General features: G+C 38.2%; 1 protein-coding gene across 3 annotated transcripts in view; it reads right to left on the reverse strand.

Moving 5' to 3' along the window:
- The window catches only part of LOC115220548 (plexin-A2), a 307,994-nt gene that overhangs the window by 77,058 nt on the left and 209,303 nt on the right, over window positions 1-21,633 (reverse strand). For all 3 annotated transcript variants that reach the window (XM_029790694.2, XM_036510169.1, XM_029790693.2), the window contains exons 11-20: window positions 20,503-20,622; window positions 18,423-18,521; window positions 17,380-17,485; window positions 14,554-14,720; window positions 13,509-13,657; window positions 11,115-11,223; window positions 7,160-7,296; window positions 5,156-5,164; window positions 4,055-4,267; window positions 257-362 (exon numbers count right to left, since the gene is read on the reverse strand). In XM_029790694.2, the coding sequence (XP_029646554.2) occupies window positions 257-362; window positions 4,055-4,267; window positions 5,156-5,164; window positions 7,160-7,296; window positions 11,115-11,223; window positions 13,509-13,657; window positions 14,554-14,720; window positions 17,380-17,485; window positions 18,423-18,521; window positions 20,503-20,622 (1,215 nt within the window). The remainder of the gene's footprint in view (window positions 1-256; window positions 363-4,054; window positions 4,268-5,155; window positions 5,165-7,159; window positions 7,297-11,114; window positions 11,224-13,508; window positions 13,658-14,553; window positions 14,721-17,379; window positions 17,486-18,422; window positions 18,522-20,502; window positions 20,623-21,633) is intronic.

Below are 21,633 nucleotides of genomic sequence, written 5' to 3' on the forward strand. Positions count from 1 at the left end.
ACAACACCCTAACCACAAAGCTATGTGTCTCCACTGATCAGTTATTGAGTCTTCTGTATTTTCTATAGAAGCCAAAAGTGTTTTACCACGATCACTCGACTAACCCCACTACATTATCATTTATGTTTAGTTATTGGATTCCCTCAGACACTGCCGTATATACAATGAATTAAAATCAAAGAATTAAGAGCAAAAAAAAAAAGTACAAGAACAACAAAAAAAAAAGACATAGAAAACAAAGAGTTTTGACTGTTACCTCGTATTTGGTTTTATTGAGTTGTGTACTGCCACTGGAAATATACATCTTAGGATATTTCACAGCATGGAAATTTTGACCAGTGACTGTTAAATTCATGCCACCACTGAAAGAGTAAAAACAATTACATCATCATCATCATCATCATCATCATCATCATGTCATCACTCTTATGGTTCGCTTTTCCATGCTTGCATGGGTTGGATGGAGTTTATTGAGGCAGATAGATTTTCTACGGCTGGACGCCCTTCCTGTTGCTAACCCTCACCTGCTTCCAAGCACGGTATTATTTTTGCTCATGACCAGAAATGCTCTTGTTGGATATTGGAACTGAATATCACAGCTTGTATGGCAGCGGGCAATCCTTTTGTAACCATCATGCAATGTCAAAACAAAGTGACACAAGCACACACAAATACACACACACACACACACACACGTATATGCTGCACATGCAGTGGGATTGAACCTGAAAGTATTTGATTGTGAAGTAAACTTCTTAACAACACAGCCAAACTGGTCGAAAACTTTATGCTTGAACGAATCAAAATGTAATTTATTGATCATCAATTAAAGTCTACTTTTCCATGCTCGCATGGGTCAGAGCCTGTCCCCTACCTCTCTCTTGCTCCTCCACTCTCTCTCTCTCTCTATAATATATATAAAGGTGTGAAAGTGAGAATTACCATTCAGGATCACAACTGATGAAGAATTAGGGATCCCCTGTTTCTTCTACATATACGTTTTTTTAATCTGTTATTGTCTATTTACAATGCATTTTTCATTTATATACCCTTTTACTTGTTTCAGTCACTTGGCTGTGGCCGTGCTGGAGCACTGCCTTTAGTTGACGAATTAACACCCAAGGTGCCACACAGTGGGACTGAACCCAGAACTATGTGGTTGGGAAGCTGTTAAAATTTATATCGCAGAAGCATAACCAATTTATTGCAGATAAATTTTAACCCCCGAATCTTATATAGATCCCTAAGTTCCGCACATACCCTGGTTGGAGGCCACTGAATCAAACCCTTCAATGTGGTGCCCCTGACCAAAGAATGAGACGACTAAAAGAGCAAAGGAATATAACCTGACGACCTCCAATTCCTGTAATTCTGATCAAACTGAGAGCAGGCATGTCAAGGTTTTTTTAAAAATTTATTTCTATAGAAACATACATTTTTGTTTTATACACATCATATTCTATAAGTGCAAACTATTTTAGTTGACTTTCAGTGATCGTGATGCCAATCTGCATATGGTATTTCTGTCAAATATCATTCAAAATGTCAATGCCAGTCATTTTCCGGTTCTCCATCAACAAATGGTAAATGTATTGATTCATCTTTTCCATGTCGTATTTTTTGTTTTCTCTTTGTGTTTTTTTTTTTTTTTTAGTTACGCTGATTGAGGATAGTCAGAACAGTCACTGGTTTTGCTGGAGATGGTCCCAGCATGGAGAACAACAATTACTGGACACAGAGTTTCAGAGACCATGGGTCAGTTAATGTATTTGTATAGTTTTTAATCATATCTCTAACGATGTAATTTTTTGTTAATTCATCACCTATAGTCTTTAGGATAATATAATTAAATAGTCTGTCTTAATTAGATAAAGTATAATGCACACAGAGTTTCAATTATGTTTCATCCACATAAACATATATATTAACTAACGGTAGTCTCTTAAGTTTGAGAAAAAAACACATTCCAGCTAAGGCCACTCCAGCTGTTTCAAATAATATATCTAATCTATCTCTCTGGTTTAAGATAAAGCACGAGATTTGAGGATGATTTAGCTGGTATTTCTAGCACCCAAAGCAACTATGTGGATGTCTTCTTTGTTGCTTGTAAGTTCTTTTTATTGTAGTTTCCCTTAAGGTAGTGAGTTTGCAGCTTTGTTAGAGCGTCAGAAAAGTGCTTTGCATTATTTGCCCAAGTGGCTTATGTTCTGAGTTCAAATCCTGTTAGGGTCAACCTAATCTTTCGTCCTGTCAGGAACCATAAAATAAAGTACCAGTCATATACTGGGGGATGATGTAATGACTATGCCTTTTCCCCTAAGATGAAACATAATTGATATCAGTAGTATTGGAACGCTGTATGCATTATACTTTAATTAAGACAGACTATTTAATTATATTATCCTAAAGACGATAGGTGATGAATTAACAAAAAAGTTCGTTAGAGACATGATTAAAAACTATACAAATTCATTAACTGACCCATGTGAAAGAGTTATAGCAGTTGCTGTTGTTGTTGTTATTGTTTGGTCCTAAGCCAGCTATGTAATTGAGAAGATCAGTGATGAAAGACATTCCTACTGAGACCATTCCATCTGCTTCTTGTGTCTTCATAGTTTTTCATGCCCGAGAAAGGCAGATTTGCCACTTCTTGCTGAACACCCTGCAAGAATGAGTTGCTTATTGTTTGTACAGCATATAACCTCACCTGCTCCATGAAATCAGCAATACCTGTACAGGTACATGGTGTACCACATGTTGATTGATAAAGTGATTTCAGAGCAACACAAGATAAAGTGTTTTGGTAAAAGAAACAATGCCCCAGGAACTGAACCCAAGATCTTGTGAACATTAGTGCAATACCCAAGCTACTAGGCCCCTTGGTCTTACACAAACACACATTCACATGTTACTCATATAACCTACACATTCTTATACTTTTCTTTTCTACTCTAGGCACAAGGCCCAAATTTTTGGGGAGGGGGCCAGATTAGATTGACCCCCAGTACACAACTGGTACTCTTTTTATCGACCCTGAAAGAATGAAAAGCAAAGTCGACCATCGCAGAATTTGAACTCAGAATGTAGAAACAGACGAAATACTGTTAAGCATTTTGCCTGGTGTGCTAATGTTTCTGTCAGCTCGCCACCTTTAACACATCCTTATATTGTCACTCACGTGCATACATACAGGGTTGGCCAAAAGTCACCTGACAGTAAATCAAAACCATTTAATTCCAAGATTTATTTATGTTTAACAACTGAATCATCATTATCATCATCATCATCGTTTAATGTTCACTTTCCATGCTAGCATGGGTTGGGACGATTTGACTAAGGATTGGTGAACCAGATGGCTGCACCAGGCTCCAATCTGATCTGGCAGAGTTTCTACAGCTGGATGCCTTTCCTAATGCTGACCACTCCGAGAGTGTAGTGGGTGCTTTTATGTGCCATCGGCGCTAGGGCCAGTCAGGCGGTACTGGCAATGGCCATGCTCAAATGGTGTTTTTATGTGCCACCTACACAGGAGCCAATCCAGTGGCACTGGCAACGACCACACTTGAATGTTTTCTTATGTGCCACTGGCACAAGTGCCAGTAAGGCAACGCTGGTAAAGATCACACTTGAATGGTGCTTTTTACGTGCCACCGGCACAGAGGCCAGTCAGCTGCTCTGGCAACGATCACACTTGGATGGTGATCTTAGCCCTCCACTAGCACGAATCCTAGTCATCAAATTTGATTTCGATTTCAATGAATTTAATAAAATCATCGCAATATGAAACATCATGAAAATTGTTCAAACTGAAGTCCTTCTTGAGCAACACCATTTTTCCATTCCAGTCAATACAGAATTACAGACAGTATTTATGGAATTCTGATTTACTGTTGGATGACTTTTGGCCAACCCTGTATGACCAACAGAAAAATAACATACTCTCAGGAAAACACACACAGACAAACAAATAAACTAGATACATCAAACAAATACATCGGCAAAAAACAAAAACAAAACAAAGACAAAACAAAACAGAAGAAAAAATAGACGGTACCTTGAAATACTTTTTAATGGATGTATTCGACTAATAACAGGATCGGTAAGATATCTGAAGAAATTTTTATGGTTACATCTGTGATCATCAAACATCATTGTAAAATCTAGAGGTTTTGTGGTGTTTCTGGTATTTTTCGAGGTCTTGCAGATACATCTTTTTTCTTCGCAGCTTGTAATATTGGTAATTTGGTCACCACAGCTGCCAGTTGGACTGAAAAATGGTCAAAGATAAAAAAAATAACAAAAAGTGATAAAAAAAAAGATGCTTGATTGATTATGAATAAAGACAATCTTTTACTTGTATCAGTCATTTGACTGTGGCCATGCTGGGGCACTGCCTTGAAGGGTTTTAGTTGAATGAATCAATCCCAGGATATATTTTTAAGCCAAGTACTTATTATAGATATCTCTTTTGTCAAACCACTAAGTTATGGGAATGTAAACACACCAACACTGGTTGTCAAACTGGGACAAACACAGACATACACACACACGTATATATATATATATATATATATATATATACACATACACACACACGCACATATATATATATATGTATATATATATATATATATAAATAAACTACAGGCTTCTTTCAGTTTCTGTCTACCAAATCCACTCACAAAGCTTTGGTTGGCCAGAGACTATAGAAGAAGAGACTTGCTCAAGGTGCCATGCAGTAGGACAGAACCTAGAACCATGAGGTTGGGAAGCAAGCTTCTTACCACACAGCCATGCCTGCACCTATATCCATTTACTCTTACTCTTTACTCTTTTACTTGTTTCAGTCATTTGACTGTGGTCATGCTGGAGCACCGCCTTCAGTCAAGTAAATCGACCCCAGGACTTATTCTTTGTAAGCCTAGTACTTATTCTATCGGTCTCTTTTGCCAAACTACTAAGTTACGGGGACGTAAACACACCAGCATCGGTTGTCAAGCGATGGTGGAGGGGGACAAACACAGACGCACAAACACATACATACATGTATATACATATATACGATGGGCTTCTTTCAGTTTCTGTCTACCAAATCCACTTACAAGGCTTTGGTTGGCCCAAGGCTATAGTAGAAGACACTTGCCCAGGGTGCCACACAGTGAGACTGAACCCAGAACCATGTGTATTTTTGTTTTTTTAAGTCTGTATGATTAAGAAACTCGCTTTGTGACCATGTGGCTTCTGCTTTAGCCCACCTCACAGTGCCATGGGCAAGTGTCTACTACTATGGCCCTGGGCCAACCAATGCCTTGTGAGCGAATCTGGTAGATGGAAACTGTGTGGAAGCTCATCATGTATATGTATGTGTATATGTGTGTGTGTGTGTATATATGTGTATGTAAGTATGTATGTGTGTGTGTATATATAATTATATATATGCTTTAGAAAGTTAAAGAAGTGATTTTAAATTCTCAAACACGGGATAACACTAATAATATGGCCTGGACAGGATAAGCTACCCCTATTTTGCAGAAAAAAGTGTTGGCGGCCAGCTATGAGACTCTGTGATTATGTGTTGCGGTGCTCTGAACCATTAAGCTAAACTGCCCACGCCACAAATTCTTCTGCAAATTTAAGATATATAGATATCTCGCTTTATGAGACGCTATCATACGTTAAATTCAAATTATGATGAATATTCATCATAATTTGAATTTAATATATATGTTTTTTTTTGGGGGGGGGTGTATCTTTGTGTTTGCTCCCCACAACCACTTGACAACTGGTGTCAGTTTGTTTACATTCCCATGACTTAGCAGTTCAGCAAAAGAGCCTAATAAAATAATACTGGGGGTCACTTTGTTCAACTCAACATGAAACCCCTTCAAGGCAGTGCCCCCAACATGGCTGCAGTCCAACGACTGAAACATGTAAAAAAAAAAATTAAAGTTTTATAGGCAATGATTGGCAGAATCGGTAGAGCGTTGTGCAAGGCAAAAATACAGTCTTTGTAGTATGATGTGGATGCTGGAAGGTGCCTGGCTTTAAGGGTATTGTGAAAAGCCTGGTCAGAGGCCCAACCTTTTGAGTTCTTTTACAGGGCTTAGGAAAACTGAAGGACCGCTTCAAAAAGTGTGTGGACCTAAGAAGGGAATATGTTACATAAAAACATAATTAACTGATCCTCCTATATTTTCTTATAACCCAAAGCCAAGATATTTCCAGTATGCCCTTATATATGTATATGTATGTATGTATGTATGTATGTATGTATGTATGTATGTATGTATGTATGTATATATGTATGTATGTATGTATGTATGTATATATATATATATAAATTGAGATAGGGGTTGCAAATTCAACCCTCCATGGGATAACATATATCCAATATACTGTTAGTGAAGTACCCAACAAAGTTAATACATAAATGTTAAGAATTGCGATGCAATTAATTCATTTACTGTATTACATGGGTAAAGGTAAAATTATTTTTACCATAAATAATAATACAAATCAGAAAATGGAGAAATACATCTAAATCATTAATCAACTACCAGATAATACCCATCACATACTTTATTGAACCACTACATAAGAACATTAAGGTTAAACATAAAAATATATAACAAAACAGCGTACATGAATGAGTAATACAATACAATAGGTACAATCATGTTCTAATGTAGTGGTTCAATAAAGTATGTGATTGGGTATTATCTGGTAGTTGATTAATGATTTAGATGTATTTCTCCATTTTCTGATTTTGTATATATATACACATGAGTGGGGTGGGTACTGAAAGGTTCCTGACTTTAAATCTATCATGAAAGGCCTGATTGGAGACTTAACCTTCTGGGTTCTTTTACAGCACTTAGAAAAACTGAAGGATCACTGCAATAAGCTTGTGAAACTGCGAGGGGAATATGTTGAATAAAATCATTATTAACTGACAGCCCTGTATTTTCTTTTACCCAAAACCAGGAACTTTTCACCACCCCATTCTATTTTGGTCACATCACTTTTACATTCCTGGTTCAGTTACCATGGGTCAATATAAACAATTGTCGTTTTGAAGAAGCATTATGAGTATTGTATAACCACAGGTCTATGACTAGAATTGACAAAAGAGTTAAAGAAGATATCGTTAATGACTTACCTTTGAATATGGCAATCAAATGATCCAATTTTCGCAACTATATTCATTCCAGTGTTGAGATGTCGACCCATAATTGTAATCAGCGAACCACCTGACATTGGTCCAATATTTGGAATAATTTTGAGTACTTGTGGATCCTAAGTGACAGAAGAAAAATAAAAATATATATATATAAATAAATAGAAAACAGTAAAAATTTAATAAAACCAATAAGTTCAATTTTCCTCAAATACAATAGAATGCTGCATGTTTGGGTGGTAGCATCGAGGGGTCGTTTGATGGGTTGCAGCGTGATATGTCTGGTATAATGGAAATATGTTTTGTTTTCATATTTGAGGAAATTTTTGTAGTGGCCCCTGATTTTTGCCAGTTCCTGTCAAACTGTCCAACCCATGCCAGCATGGAAGGCAGATGTTAAACAATGATGATGATGATCATCATGAGGATGAAGAAGAATATCTTGTGAATGGATTTGGTGGACAGAAACTGAAACAAGCTCATCATGTGTGTGCGTGTGTGTGTGTGTGTGTGTGTATGTGTGTGTGTGTGTGTGATTGTGTGTGTATTTATATTTTGTTTGTTTTCTACCATCACCTTGACCACCAGTGTTGGTTTGTTTATGTCCCTGTATCTTAGCAGTTTAGCAATGAGACTGATAGTTTAAGTACTAGACATAAAAAAAGCCACGTGAGTGGATTTGGTAGACAGAAACTGAAAGAAGGCAAAGTCGACCTTGGTGGAGTTTGAACTCAGAACGTGGAGACAGATGAAATATCGCTAAACACTTCATCTGGCTTGCTAATGATTCTGCCAGCTTGCCACTTTAGCTGCTGCTGCTGTTGCTGATGATGATGATGATGAAGCACCACAACAAACCACAGCCCATATCCAAGGCAAACAGAGCTGTGCTTGATAGTGCAGTGAAAACATAATAAAAATAAGACTACTGAATACTACTACTACTACTACTACTACTAATAATAATAATAATAATAAATAATAATAATAATAATAATAATAATGGGAATGATAACAAAAGGGGCTGATCGCTACCTAACTCAGATACCAGGAAACCCCAAAATGGCAGAAATTCAAAAGATAGTGCTCATGGGAACTGCTCATATCCTACACAAAATACTTTCTATGTAATCTCAAGTTTTAAAACAAATATAATTTTGGGTTTTTTTTTTTTTAAACATTCACTAGTACAACACTAAATACAAAACCAAATATATGGCACAGTAGGCATAACAACAACACGATCTTCCAACCTGTTGTCTCTTGAGGTCTCTGGGTGAGACTTGGAGCCAACTTGTACAAATATAAAGCAAAAGTCAAACATAGAATAATAATAATAATAATAATAATAATAATAATAATAATAATAATAATAATAATGATAATAATAATAATAATAATAATGCCCTGATGCAGTACCAGGCAGTGGCTATGCCCTGATGCAGTACCAGGCAGTGGCTATGCCCTGATGCAGTACCAGGCAGTGGCTCTCATGGCTTCTGATCTTAACTGATTGGAAGTGTTATCATGTACATTGTTTTGTCTTGGTATAAAAGATGGGCTACAGCAAATATTCTGCTCAATACCACAGATTTGCTTGTCAGTTGTTTGACCGTAACCAGTTGAGCATGTCCCTTAGTGGCTGACGATATGTGCATCTCTGATCACGAGCAGAAGTAGTGGGGGAGCATCATAGCCATGTGTTGAGAGGGATTCTTTTTGGGGTTTGAATAGTTCACCTCTGGAAACATGGTGGTTCTTTCAACATCCTTAAACAACCCTTATTCAGGGACCGTTTGAGCAGGATGGGCTACTCAACCTGAAGAAAATTCTAACTGGGCCCCACCTGCAAGGTCATGTGCTGTTTATCTTGATATGAGATCATCATGTCGCGCACATATGGTTGTGATGCATGTGCCTGGTGTACCTTTATCAGACGGGTAGTCATGATGGGTATATTGGGCTTCGTATATTTTACCCCAGTGTCACTTTGATGGCATGAACTGCTCTCTCACTCAATAATAATAATAATGATAATAATAATGATAATGATGATGATGATAATAATAATAATTATAATAATAATAATAATAATAAATGTTAATCGTCCGTTCTATGGTGTCCAACCATTTTATACTATATTCTTCACACAGGGTGTCTGCTAATACTGTCGGACATGATGAAGGAATACACTAGAAGCAAAAGTTTGAAGACCTCTGATGTTGAGCTAAAGCAGATAATTCAACTTTAATGAGTTGCAAATGATGAATATTAAAATTTGAGTATGTTTCTGTAGGTTTAATTAGATAAGGTATGGACATACGTCTATCTGCACATAAGATATGTTAAATTAAGTTATATGACATTTAGATTTAATTAAATAAGTATTTAGAGCGTTTTCAATATATTTAAAATATGTTAAATTAAGTTATACGACTTTCAGATTTAATTAGATAAGTTAAGAATAATTTCAATATACCAAATATAAATTTAAAGTTACATGACTTTCAGATCATACTTTCAATGGTTTTCACATCTGTTTACTTTCTTCTTCTTCTTCTTCTTCTTCATCATCAGTTTTATCCGTTTCCCATGCTGGCATGGGTTGGACGGTTTTTACAGAAGCTGGCAAGCTGAAGAGCTGCACCAAGCTCTGATTGTTTGTTTCGGTAGGGTTTCTTGTTTCACTCGACCTGTGACCTGATTGAAAACTAGTAATTTATCTCTTTTGTGGCTCTTCACAAAAAAAAAAAAAAAAAAGTGAGCCTGCATTTGTGAACAGGGTATGGAGACATTTTGGTACTCTCTTTTTACTTGTTTCAGTCATTTGACTGCGGCCATGCTGGAGCACCGCCTTTAGTCGAGCAAATCGACCCAAGGACTTATTCTTTGTAAGCCCAGCACTTATTCTATCAGTCTCTTTTGCCAAACCGCTAGGTGACTGGGACGTAAACACATCGGTTGTCAAGCAATGCTAGGGGGACAAACACAGACACACGAACACACACACATATATATACATATACGACAGGCTTCTTTCAGTTTCCGTCTACCAAATCCACTCACAAAGCATTGGTCGGCCCGGGGCTATAGCAGAAGACACTTGCCCAAGATGCCATGCAGTGGGACTGAACCCGCAACCATGTGGTTGGTTAGGAAGCTACTTACCACACAGCCACTCCTGCACCTACTGTTTTAGTACTGCCAATCCAACGCTGATTGCAGGCAGGTTACAGCTCTACTGGATCAGTGATGACCTGAGGTCATACAACAACAACAACATCAGCAACTACAACAACAGAGTGGAGCCGCAATGGCCCAGTGGTTAGGGCAGCGGACTTGCGGTCGTAAGAACACGGTTTCAATTCCCAGACCGGGCATTGTGAGTGTTTATTGAGCAAAAACACCTAAGCTCCACGAGGCTCCGGCGGGGTGGTGGTGGTGGTGGTGAACCCCACTGTACTATTTCACCACAACTTTCTCACACTCTTTCTTCCTACTTCTGTCACAAAGCAGAGGAACCATGGTGTAACCCACTATGGTGTGGTAAACTTTCAGACCCTAGTCTAGATTGCAAATCCTCTGCACCCCAGGATGGTTCAGCTCTTCCCCCGTTAAAAGCCACCGTGCAACTGCCAGTGTATTGCGTGTGGTGGTTGGATCTTCAAGTTGTCACACGTACTCTTTGTAGCTTAGAGTAGGCTTGAATTTAAGATTATTCTTTGTGGCTAATGGTGTGAGTCCTGATTGGAAGAAGGAGGAGGAGAAAGGAGGAGGAGGAGTAGAGGAGGAGGAGAAGAAGAAGAAGAAGAAGAAGAAGAAGAAGAAGAAGAAGAAGAAGAAGAAGAAGAAGAAGAAGAAGAAAAAGAAGACGGCAACAACAGAAGCAGCTTTTAAGGGAAGGTTTTTCAAGAGAAATCAAAAACAATCTACCAACCTTATAGAAAAAATATTTCGTAGATGAAGTCCATGAGTCATTGATCTTCACCTTCACATATCCTTGGCTCTCCTGGGAGCTGGAACTGTGGCCTGCTTTGCATACAATTCTAGAGAAAAATGGATAAAGTGAAAGAGTATATTTACAAACATGAGTGCGTGTGAGTACGAGCACACATACATACATATGTGTGTGTGTGTGTCCGTTTGTCCGTCACGGTTGGTGTTGTCACTGCATCTTTTGCATATCTGGGTGATTTTGTTATGAGCGTATTTCATCTTGGCCTTCCTATCAAGGCCAAGATGAACTACGAATGTAATGAGATTGCCTGGATACGCGAAAGATGCAGTGACAATACCAGCTGGTATGTGCGTGTTACTCAGTTCCTGAAGATACTTAGGGCCAATACACACACACATATACACATATATATATATATATGGGTGTATGTGTATATATATATATATATATATATATATATTGAAGAGGAGGAGACCCCTTTGGTCATGAATGACCAAGGGACTGCACCCAGAAAGTTACCCTCCGAGGCACAAGTCAGGGCAAGATTGTTTGTGGAAGACCAGCAGTCGCCCATGCATACCAGCCTTCCCTTCTCCACACCACTGATGTTATCCAAGCGAAAAGCAAAGGCTGATACCGCTTGGCACCAGTGATGTCACAACTCATTTCTACAGCTGGAGTAACGTGAAATAAAGTGTCTTGCTCAAGAGCACAACATACAGCCCGGTCCAGGATTCGAACTCACAACCTCACGATCATAAGCTCTATGCTCTAACCACTGAGCCATGAGCCTTCACACACACACACACACACACACACACATACATATATATATATATATATATATAATATAAAAACATACATACATACATATATGTATGTATGTAATTGTATATATGTATATATAAAGAGTGGTGGAATAAATTGTTATTCGACCAGGAAACACTACGGAGCTGTATTTACAAGATTTGGAGTTTTTTATTATAAGATTATCTTTACTAATTGAGTACTTTTCTACATGTTGAAATATCACTACATTATATATATATATATATATATATATGGCGTTAGGAAGGGCATCCAGCTGTAGAAACATTGCCAGATAAGACTGGAGTCTGGTGCAGCCTTCTGGCTTCCCAGATCCCCGGTCGAACCGTCCAACCCATGCTAGCATGGAGAACGGACGTTAAACGATGATGATGATGATGATGATATATATATAATTGAGTAGTTTAAATACGTAATTAATTCATATGGAAGCAATGGGTTGTCCATATCTACTGGAGAAAAAAGAAAAAAATGAAAAATTGTTATTATGAAACTGTTACTGATTTAAATATAAGACATATATATACTATTAGGTGCATGTGTGTGTGTGTGTGTGTGTGTGTGTGTGTGTGTGTATCTAAGTATGTTGTTATTCCCCATATTTTTTTTTGTGTTTTTTGGTAAACCGAAATTACACGAAATTTTGTCTTTTATGCCAATCGTGCCAATCCACCTTCTAGGAGGTTAATATAACTCAATTGTTAATGATAATGCTGATATAAATAAATATATATTAACATTAACGTAAATTAAAATTTACAGAGATTTCAGTATTGTGGTGTTCTTACAATATATCCACGTTAAGTAAGATATACAGATTGCTATGCCATACTATTACTGCTTCTGTCACTAATTACTCTCTCTCTTTTACTTGTTTCAGTCATTTGACTGAGGCCATTCTGGAGTACTGCCTTTAGTTGAGCAAATCGACCCCAGGACTTATTCTTTGGAAGCCTAGTACTTAGTCTATCGGTCTCTTTTGCCGAACCGCTAAGTTACAGGGATGTAAACACACCAGCATCGATTCTCAAGCGATGTTAAGGGGACAAACACAGACACACAAACATATACACACACATACATACATACATATATGTACATATATATATATATATATATATATATACACACACACACATATATATATATATATATATATACACATACATATATACGACAGGTTTCTTTCAGTTTCCGCCTACCAAATCCACTCACAAGGCTTTGGTCGGCCTGAGGCTATAGTAGAAGACACTTGCCCAAGGTGCCATGCAGTGGGAATGAACCCAGAACCATGTGGTTGGTAAGCAAGCTACTTACCACACAGCCACATAATGTAATTTTTGAAACAGTGAATTGTTTGGAGGGAACCAAGGGTGTCTATAGGAAAAAAAATGGTTGAAAAACACTGATTCAGAAGCAATGTGTTACCTATATCTTCAGCAGACAAAAAATAATGGTAAACAGTTTCTTGGTTATCATTTTTCTTGAAAAAAGTATTTGTTATTACAAAGACAAACTTTTAGAGGAAAAGAAAAATTGTTTTACCTTTTTGATACTTTGTATTGTGACTTTATAGGTTCACATGCATTTCCATCTAAGGTTACATTCTTAACATCTTCAAAACGAATTCCAAGATTCTGGCCCTCAATTGTTACGTTAGTGCCTCCCCTTACAGGACTGGACATAGGATAAACCTAGGTGGGATAAACATTAAAGAGAACTTGTCAGAAAATAAGAACAGAATAGTTTGTTCAAAGAAAGGCTTCATAAAATATTTTTGAAGAATTTCTAACAAAGCAACCATATACATACACACACACATAGTTATATGTACATACATACACACACACACGCACATACATTTTTGCATGAAGACTTAGGGTGATCTTTTTTTAGACAGTTTGTTTTTGTGGGGCAAAATGTGTTTATATACAATCAAATCCAGTAAAATGTTTAGAAAAGTAACAGCACTGCTTACACATGTTATCCGAGGGGCAGGGTAGGTAGTAGTGAGAGCAAGGGACAAGATTAGCCTGTGAGAGGCCCCAACTTTGCATATAAGGCTTAGGATAATGGTTTTTTTAGATGTTTTTTTTACGGATGGGAATATGTTTAATATACACTTTGATCTTAGCCAAAAGGCTGGTACCAGTGCCGGTGGCACATAAGAAAACCATCCGAACGTCACCGTAGCCAGTACCGCATCGACTGGCCCCCGTGCTGAGGGCACGTAACAAACACCATCCGAGCGTGGCCGTTCGCCAGCCTCGTCTGGCACCTGTGTCGGTGGCACATAAGAAAACACCATCCGAGCGTGGCCGTCTGCCAGTCTCGTCTGGCACCTGTGTTGGTGGCACATAAAATCACCCACTACACTCTCGGAGTGGTTGGCGTTAGGAAGGGCATCCAGCTGTAGAAACACTGCCAGATCTGACTGGCCTGGTGCAGCCTTCGGGCTTGCCAGATCCCAGTTGAACCGTCCAACCCATGCTACCATGGAAAGCGGACGTTAAACGATGATGATGATGATGATGTTTAATATACTATGAAATCCAGAAAGATGTTTAGAAAGGAAAACAGCAATGCTTACACATGTTATCTTAGGAGCAGGGCAGGAGTCCATTATTTTACCACTGCATTCAACTTCGTTCTCACAGCCTGTACTGCACCAAACACACTTCATGCTAGGATATCTCCAATATGTACTCAAACACTGACCACAGTCTGCTCCAACCCGGTCACACCTGTAGAACTCAACTACAAAAAAGAAAACAAAAAAATGAAAACGAAAAGAAGTTATTAAAATGAAAAACAAAAACAGAAAACAAACAAACATGACAAAAACAAAATGTTGTAATTACAGACCAGGATGTATGGTAAAGAAGTACGGGGCTTGCAACCCCAGGGTTTTGAGCTTGGGCACCTTGGGAGAGTGTTCTCTGTTTTGGCCTTAGGCTGACCAATATTTTGCGTATGAATTTGATAGATGGAAACTGTGTGGAAGCCCGTTGTGTATATATGTTGTTGTAGGGAATAAGTAATAATGGTACACCCTTCCCACGTGATGAATGGAATAACCTAGTCACTATAAGTAAAGAGAAGTACGTGAAGTACCGGAGTGTGTAGTAAGCGGTCAGAGATTGTGTCTTTACTGGTTTTATTAAGTATACTGTATACTGAAGTGGACGTTATAATAATCCAGCATTTGTAAAGATAAAACAGTGGTGATGAGGATTTAAACAACTCCTGAAAAATTTATAAACTCGACAAGGATTTAAATAACTCATGAGGGATTGATAAACTCTATGAGGAATTAACAACTCACGAGAAGTCAACAAACCTACAACGTTTTGTTGTGTTAATTTTATGAAAAATGTATAATTGTGAAAATTATAGAAACTTTGTTGGTCGGGTTTGCTCGAGTTGAAAAAAAAAAAACAGCAACAATAACAACTGAAAGAACAAACAACAACAAATGTTGTTACAACAACAAATGCTGCAATTAATGAAGTTGTCAGGAAATTCAGAAAAACTGTTCTCGCCAGACTATGTCACGAACTCCATAACAGAGTTCAAATACGAACCTGACAATGGAGTTACCTTCAAAGCATACTACAGAAGTTATGAGCAAATCTTTGACAAAGAATGTAAAGATTGGCACAACGAAATGTGTGAAGAAATCGACCACAGTATGAACTGGAACCTAGAATGCAAAGACAAACTAAATGCCTCTAAGCTTTTTGTGTAGCATGCTTGCAATTTTGCTCATGCTTTGCAGAAGAATTCTAGAAGGATACTTCTTCTAGAAGTGGTATTTGAATATGGAACATGATGTGTTGGAAGAAATGCCATTAAATATTTTGAGAAAACTAGTGGCAAAAGAAAAGAATGATACAGTAATTATGTACTCCCAAGAAAACTTTTGGCTATAAACTTTAATGACACAAGAGATATATTGTGTAAAGTTTTCAGTGAAAAATAAGCTTATTGTTCAACACACATTGGAAGTGTCTGAACATAGAGGAAAACAATGATGAGGACTACATCGCATATGCTGGTAGAGTAAACAGGGAAAGCAAAAAGTTTAACCCTTTCGTTACCAACCTGGCTGAAGCCGGCTCTGGCTCTGAGTACAAATGTCTTACTCTCTCTCTCTTTTTACTTGTTTCAGTCATTTGACTGCGGCCATGCTGGAGCACCGCCTTTAATCGAGCAACTCGACCCCGGGACTTATTCTTTGTAAGCCCAGTACTTATTTTATCGGTCTCTTTTGCCGAACCGCTAAGTGATGGGGACATAAACACACCAGCATCGGTTGTCAAGCAATGCGAGGGGGACAAATACAGACACACAAACATACATGCACACACACACACATATATATATATATATATATATATACACATATATACGATGGGCTTCTTTCAGTTTCCGTCTACCAAATCCACTCACAAGGCTTTGGTCGGCCCGAGGCTATAGCAGAAGACACTTGCCCAAGGTGCCACGCAGTGGGACTGAACCCAGAACCATGTGGTCGGTAAACAAGCTACTTACCACACAGCCACTCCTACGCCTACTCCTACTTTCATAAGTTTTGTATTAAAATCTTCCACCAAACCTTAGTCACAATTTATGTTCATAACATTACCTTAAAGATAACTAAGTTTTTTTTACTAAATTCTTTGTTATATTTAAAGTAGTTGAAAGAAACACAGAGCATCTCAAAATAAATACAGTAACAAAGGGGTTAAGCTAGATGCATTAATGCCAGATATGTTCAAATGCCTGATTTTTACACAAGGACTTCTTGGAAGCACTCCGTCTGTTACGATGACGAGGGTTCCGGTTGATCCGAATCAACGGAACAGCCTGCTCGTGAAATTAACGTGTAAGTGGCTGAGCACTCCACAGACACGTGTACCCTTAACGTAGTTCTCGGGGATATTCAGCGTGACACAGAGAGTGACAAGGCCGGTCCTTTGAAATACAGGTACAACAGAAACAGGAAGTAAGAGTGAGAGAAAGTTGTGGTGAAAGTGTACAGCAGGGATCACCACCATCCCCTGCCGGAGCCTCGTGGAGCTTTTAGGTGTTTTCGCTCAATAAACACTCACAACGCCCGGTCTGGGAATCGAAACCGCGATCCTATGACCGCGAGTCCGCTGCCCTAACCACTGGGCTATTGCGCCTCCACACACAGGGACTTACTGCCGAAAAGGATGTAGAAGTTGGAACTAGAATTCTCACTAACAAGAAGAGAGTAAATAGAGTGGTAGATGTCAGTATTGAGTCTTGGAACTGGTAGTAAATGGTAGCAGAGTAACCAGACAATGCATGGAAATACCAGAGAATTGACTGAAATGATTTTCAATGTAAAAGAATGATATACAAATGTAAGTAAACAAAATATTATTACTCTTCAACGGTTCTGGACCGTTTTCACTTTCAATTGTTCTTTCTTCCCATATCACAGACACGGACACGTTGAAGATGGCTTTGGAATCTATTTTGTTTAGTTTCTCCTGCAAAATAAAGAATCAAAAGGAGTTTTTAAATTTTTTTTCTAATTTTCATAAATCAAAAGAAAAATTGTATCATGTTAGAGTCATGTAAACCATTCCAAAAGCACATGCATTGTTAGATTACATTCAAATTTATGGTCACTTTTCACAGTACAACTATCACCAACATTGTCATTGTTGCGGTAATCATCGTCATCCTCCTCCCCTTCCTACTCCTCATCTATGCTAGAATATTTTTTTTTATTATATCTATGTGCCCATTTCAAGCCAAGCCAGGCTCATGGGCCTGGTTTCCAGGTTTCTGTGGCGTATGTGTTCCCCCCAGCTGGACGGGACGCCAGTCCATCGCAGCGTTACTCAAGAAACAGGAAGAGAGAGTGAGAGAAAGTTGGGACGAAAGAGTACAACAGGGGTCACCACCACCCACTGCTGGAGCCTCGTAGAGCTTTTAAGTGTTTTTGCTCAATAAACATACACAACGCCTGGTCTGGGAATCGAAACTGCGATCCTCCGACCGCGAGTCCACTGCCCTAACCACTGGGCCATTGCATCTCCACCTAGAATATTTTGGAGGCTGTATATTACGAGAGGATGTCCTTCAAGATTCTTACATTTCTATTTACTGCTTATAACATGCAACAATAGTGTATCTACCTAAAAAACAAGGAGACATCTAGATAATGTGTGTGTGTGTGTTTCCTAGACACATGGTGATAATGATGATGATGATTATGGTGATAATGATGAACATATTTTACAGGTACATTAGTTATAGCAATGAATAAATTGCTGCTTTATGGTTCATGAAAATTTTTTTATTAAAACTGAAAAAAAAAAATGTTTTTTTTTCCAGTCTGTGTACCTGAAGGTATGTTAGACGTTACAATTTCCAGTTATGGATGGAATTTAATTAATTAATGTAATCAGTGTTGCTTACCTTTGGCACAGTACAGGAAATCTGTCGATAGTTCACAGAAATTGCCTTGTTCTTATGTTTAGTGTCACCATATTTAAACAGGCAGTAATACCTGTTAGGCTGTGAAGAAGAAGAAATAATAATAATAATAATATAATAATGATGATGATGATGATGATGATAATAATAATAATAACATAATAATAATAATAATAATAATAATAATAATAATAATAACTGGTACATCACACGTATTGAGAAGAGCATTGTCGATGTGAGAACTATTACTACCCATGTATTTTAATTTAACTTTATTTCTATCAAAAAAAAAAAAAAATGAACGAACTAGTGAGTTTAGTTTAATGGCTGACCAATGTATACTATGAGTTTCTTTGCCCTAGGAGTCGGGAAGACACTCGGCAAGAAATGGAAGCAAATTTGAAAGAAGAAAAAAAAAGATAACATCAATAATAATAATAATAATAATAATAATAATAATAATAATAATCCATTCTACAACAGGTACAAGGCCTGAAATTTGTAGGGAGGGGGTAAGTTGATTACATCAGCCCCCATACTTGCCTGGCATTCTATTTTATTGACCTCTGAAAGGATGAAAGGCAAAATCGACCACAGTAGAATTGGAACCTAGAATGCAAAGACAAACTAAATGCCTCTAAGCTTTTTGTGTAGCATGCTTGCAATTTTGCTCATTGCTTTGCAGAAGAATTCTAGAAGGATACTTCTTCTAGAAGTGGTATTTGAATATGGAACATGATGTGTTGGAAGAAATGCCATTAAATGTTTTATGCAATGCGCTAATGATTCTGCCAGCTCATTACCTCTTGATCATGCAGGCAATGACAAGGGATACTCTTTTACTCGTTTCAGTCATTTGACTGCGGCCATGCTGGTGCACCGCCTTTAGTTGAGCAAATCGACCTTGGGACTTATTCTTTGTAAGCCCAGTACTTATTCTATCGGTCTCTTTTGCCGAACTGCTAAGTGACGGGGACGTAAACACACCAGCATCGGTTGTCAAGCAATGCTAGGGTGACAAACACACACATATATATATATATACATATATACGACAGGCTTCTTTCAGTTTCCGTCTACCAAATCCACTCACAAGGCATTGGTCGGCCCGGGGCTATAGTAGAAGACACTTGCCCAAGATGCCACGCAGTGGGACTGAACCTGGAACCATGTGGTTGGTTAGCAAGCTACTACCACACAGCCACTCCTGCGACCTTTGGCGATATGCTGTGCTTCAGAAGACTCATCAAGCCAAGTGAAATCCTTGTTGTGGCTAATGCTGGTGTCACATAACTGGCACCCACGCCAGTGGCACAATAAAAGCACCCATTACACTCTTGGAGTGGTTGGCGTTAGGAAGAGCTTCCAGCCATAGAAACCAAGCCAAGACCAAACTGGAACCTGGTGCAGCTCTTCGGCTAACCAGTTCCAGTCAAACCTTTTTTTTTTATTGCTCACAGGGGGCTACACATAGAGTGGACAAACAAGGGATTAAGTTGATTACATTAACCACAGTGCGTAACTGGTACTTATTTAATCGACCCTGAAAGAATGAAAGGCAAAGTCGACCTCGGTGGCATTTGAACTCAGAATGTAACGGCAGACGAAATACCTATTTCTTTATTACCCACAAGGGGCTAAACATAGAGGGGACAAACAAGGACAGACATAGGTATTAAGTCAATTAAATCAACCCCAGTGCGTAACTGGTACTTAATTTATTGACCCCGAAAGGATGAAAGGCAAAGTCGACCTTGGCGGAATTTGAACTCAGAATGTAATGGTAGACAGTATACTGCTAAGCATTTCACTCGGCATGCTAATGATTCTGCCAGCTCACCGCCCTTCTTTTTTTGTTTCATGTCCTAATACTTGGTGATATTACAAAACCATAAAAGGTACAAATAGTGACCGTGTAAAATATTTTGATATTAGCATATTATAACCAACTGGTTAGTAATTCAACTGTTGGCTTCGATGTATGCCAGTCAAACCGTCCAACCCATGCCAGCATGGTAAGGAGACATTAAATGATGATAATGAAATTAAATAGTATACTAACTCTTTGTGGTAAGTTGTGACCATGAATTGTAAAATTAGCTGGTAAACCTTCGTGGAACAAAGTTTTCTTGGGTTGATCTACCCGTGGGCAATTTTGGGCAGATTTTGGAAATTCACTGCTCTGAAAAATTAAAAGAAAAAATTAAAAAATTAAAAATATATAATCACTTGGTGCCCTTTTGTTGTAGCTGTTAATACAAGGGAGATAACTATCCCCTCACAATACAAAGCAGAATCAGAAATGAGAATTTGAAATTAGGAATATGAGGAAGAAAATGCATAGAGTTTTCATATAAAATTTCTTTTTAAATCTTTTATGAAGTTCTCACAATTTCTAGTTGGTGGTAATCATGTATAGCACCATTTTGTTCTTTTTAGAAATCTTCAGCATGGTTTAGCCTGTTAAATTAGTGATTAGATATGTTATGAAACATGAACTATTAATCCTGTAGCTCTTGAACCAGCCATATCCAGCTCAAATATTGTACCTGGTTCATGTCCAAACTGGCCAGATCTGGCCTCTCACACCTATTCTACAATGCTATTCTAATCACATCATCGCAATCTTGAAGCTCTGAGATAATGCATGATTAAGTGAAAATAAGGTGAATGAATAAGCATTACAGGAACTGAACTCATGACCTTGTAACTATGAGCCGAGTACCCTAACCACTAAGCCACATGTCTTCACACACCAGAATAAGCTATATATTCTTTTTTACTCTAGGAACAAGGCCCAAAATTTCTGGGAGGGGTCCAGTCGATTAGATCAACCCCAGTACAGAACTGGTATTTAATTTATCGACCCTGAAAGGATGAAAGGCAAAGTCAACCTTGGTGGAATTTGAACTCAGAACATAAAGACAGATGAAATACAGCTAAGCATTTTGCCCGGCATGCTAACATTTCTTTTCTTCTCTAGGCACAAGACACGAAATTTTTTGGGAGGGGCCCAGTCGATTAGATCAACCCCAGTACACAACTGGTATTTAATTTATCTACCTCGAAAGGATGAAAGGCAGAGTCGACCTCGGCGGAATTTGAACTTAGAACATAAAGATAGACGAAATACCGCTAAGCATTTTGACTGGTGGGCTAATGTTTCTGCCAGCTCACCGCCTTAGAATAAGCG

Source organism: Octopus sinensis, linkage group LG16 (assembly GCF_006345805.1).
Source record: "Octopus sinensis linkage group LG16, ASM634580v1, whole genome shotgun sequence".
Classification (NCBI taxonomy): Eukaryota; Metazoa; Mollusca; class Cephalopoda; order Octopoda; family Octopodidae; genus Octopus; species Octopus sinensis.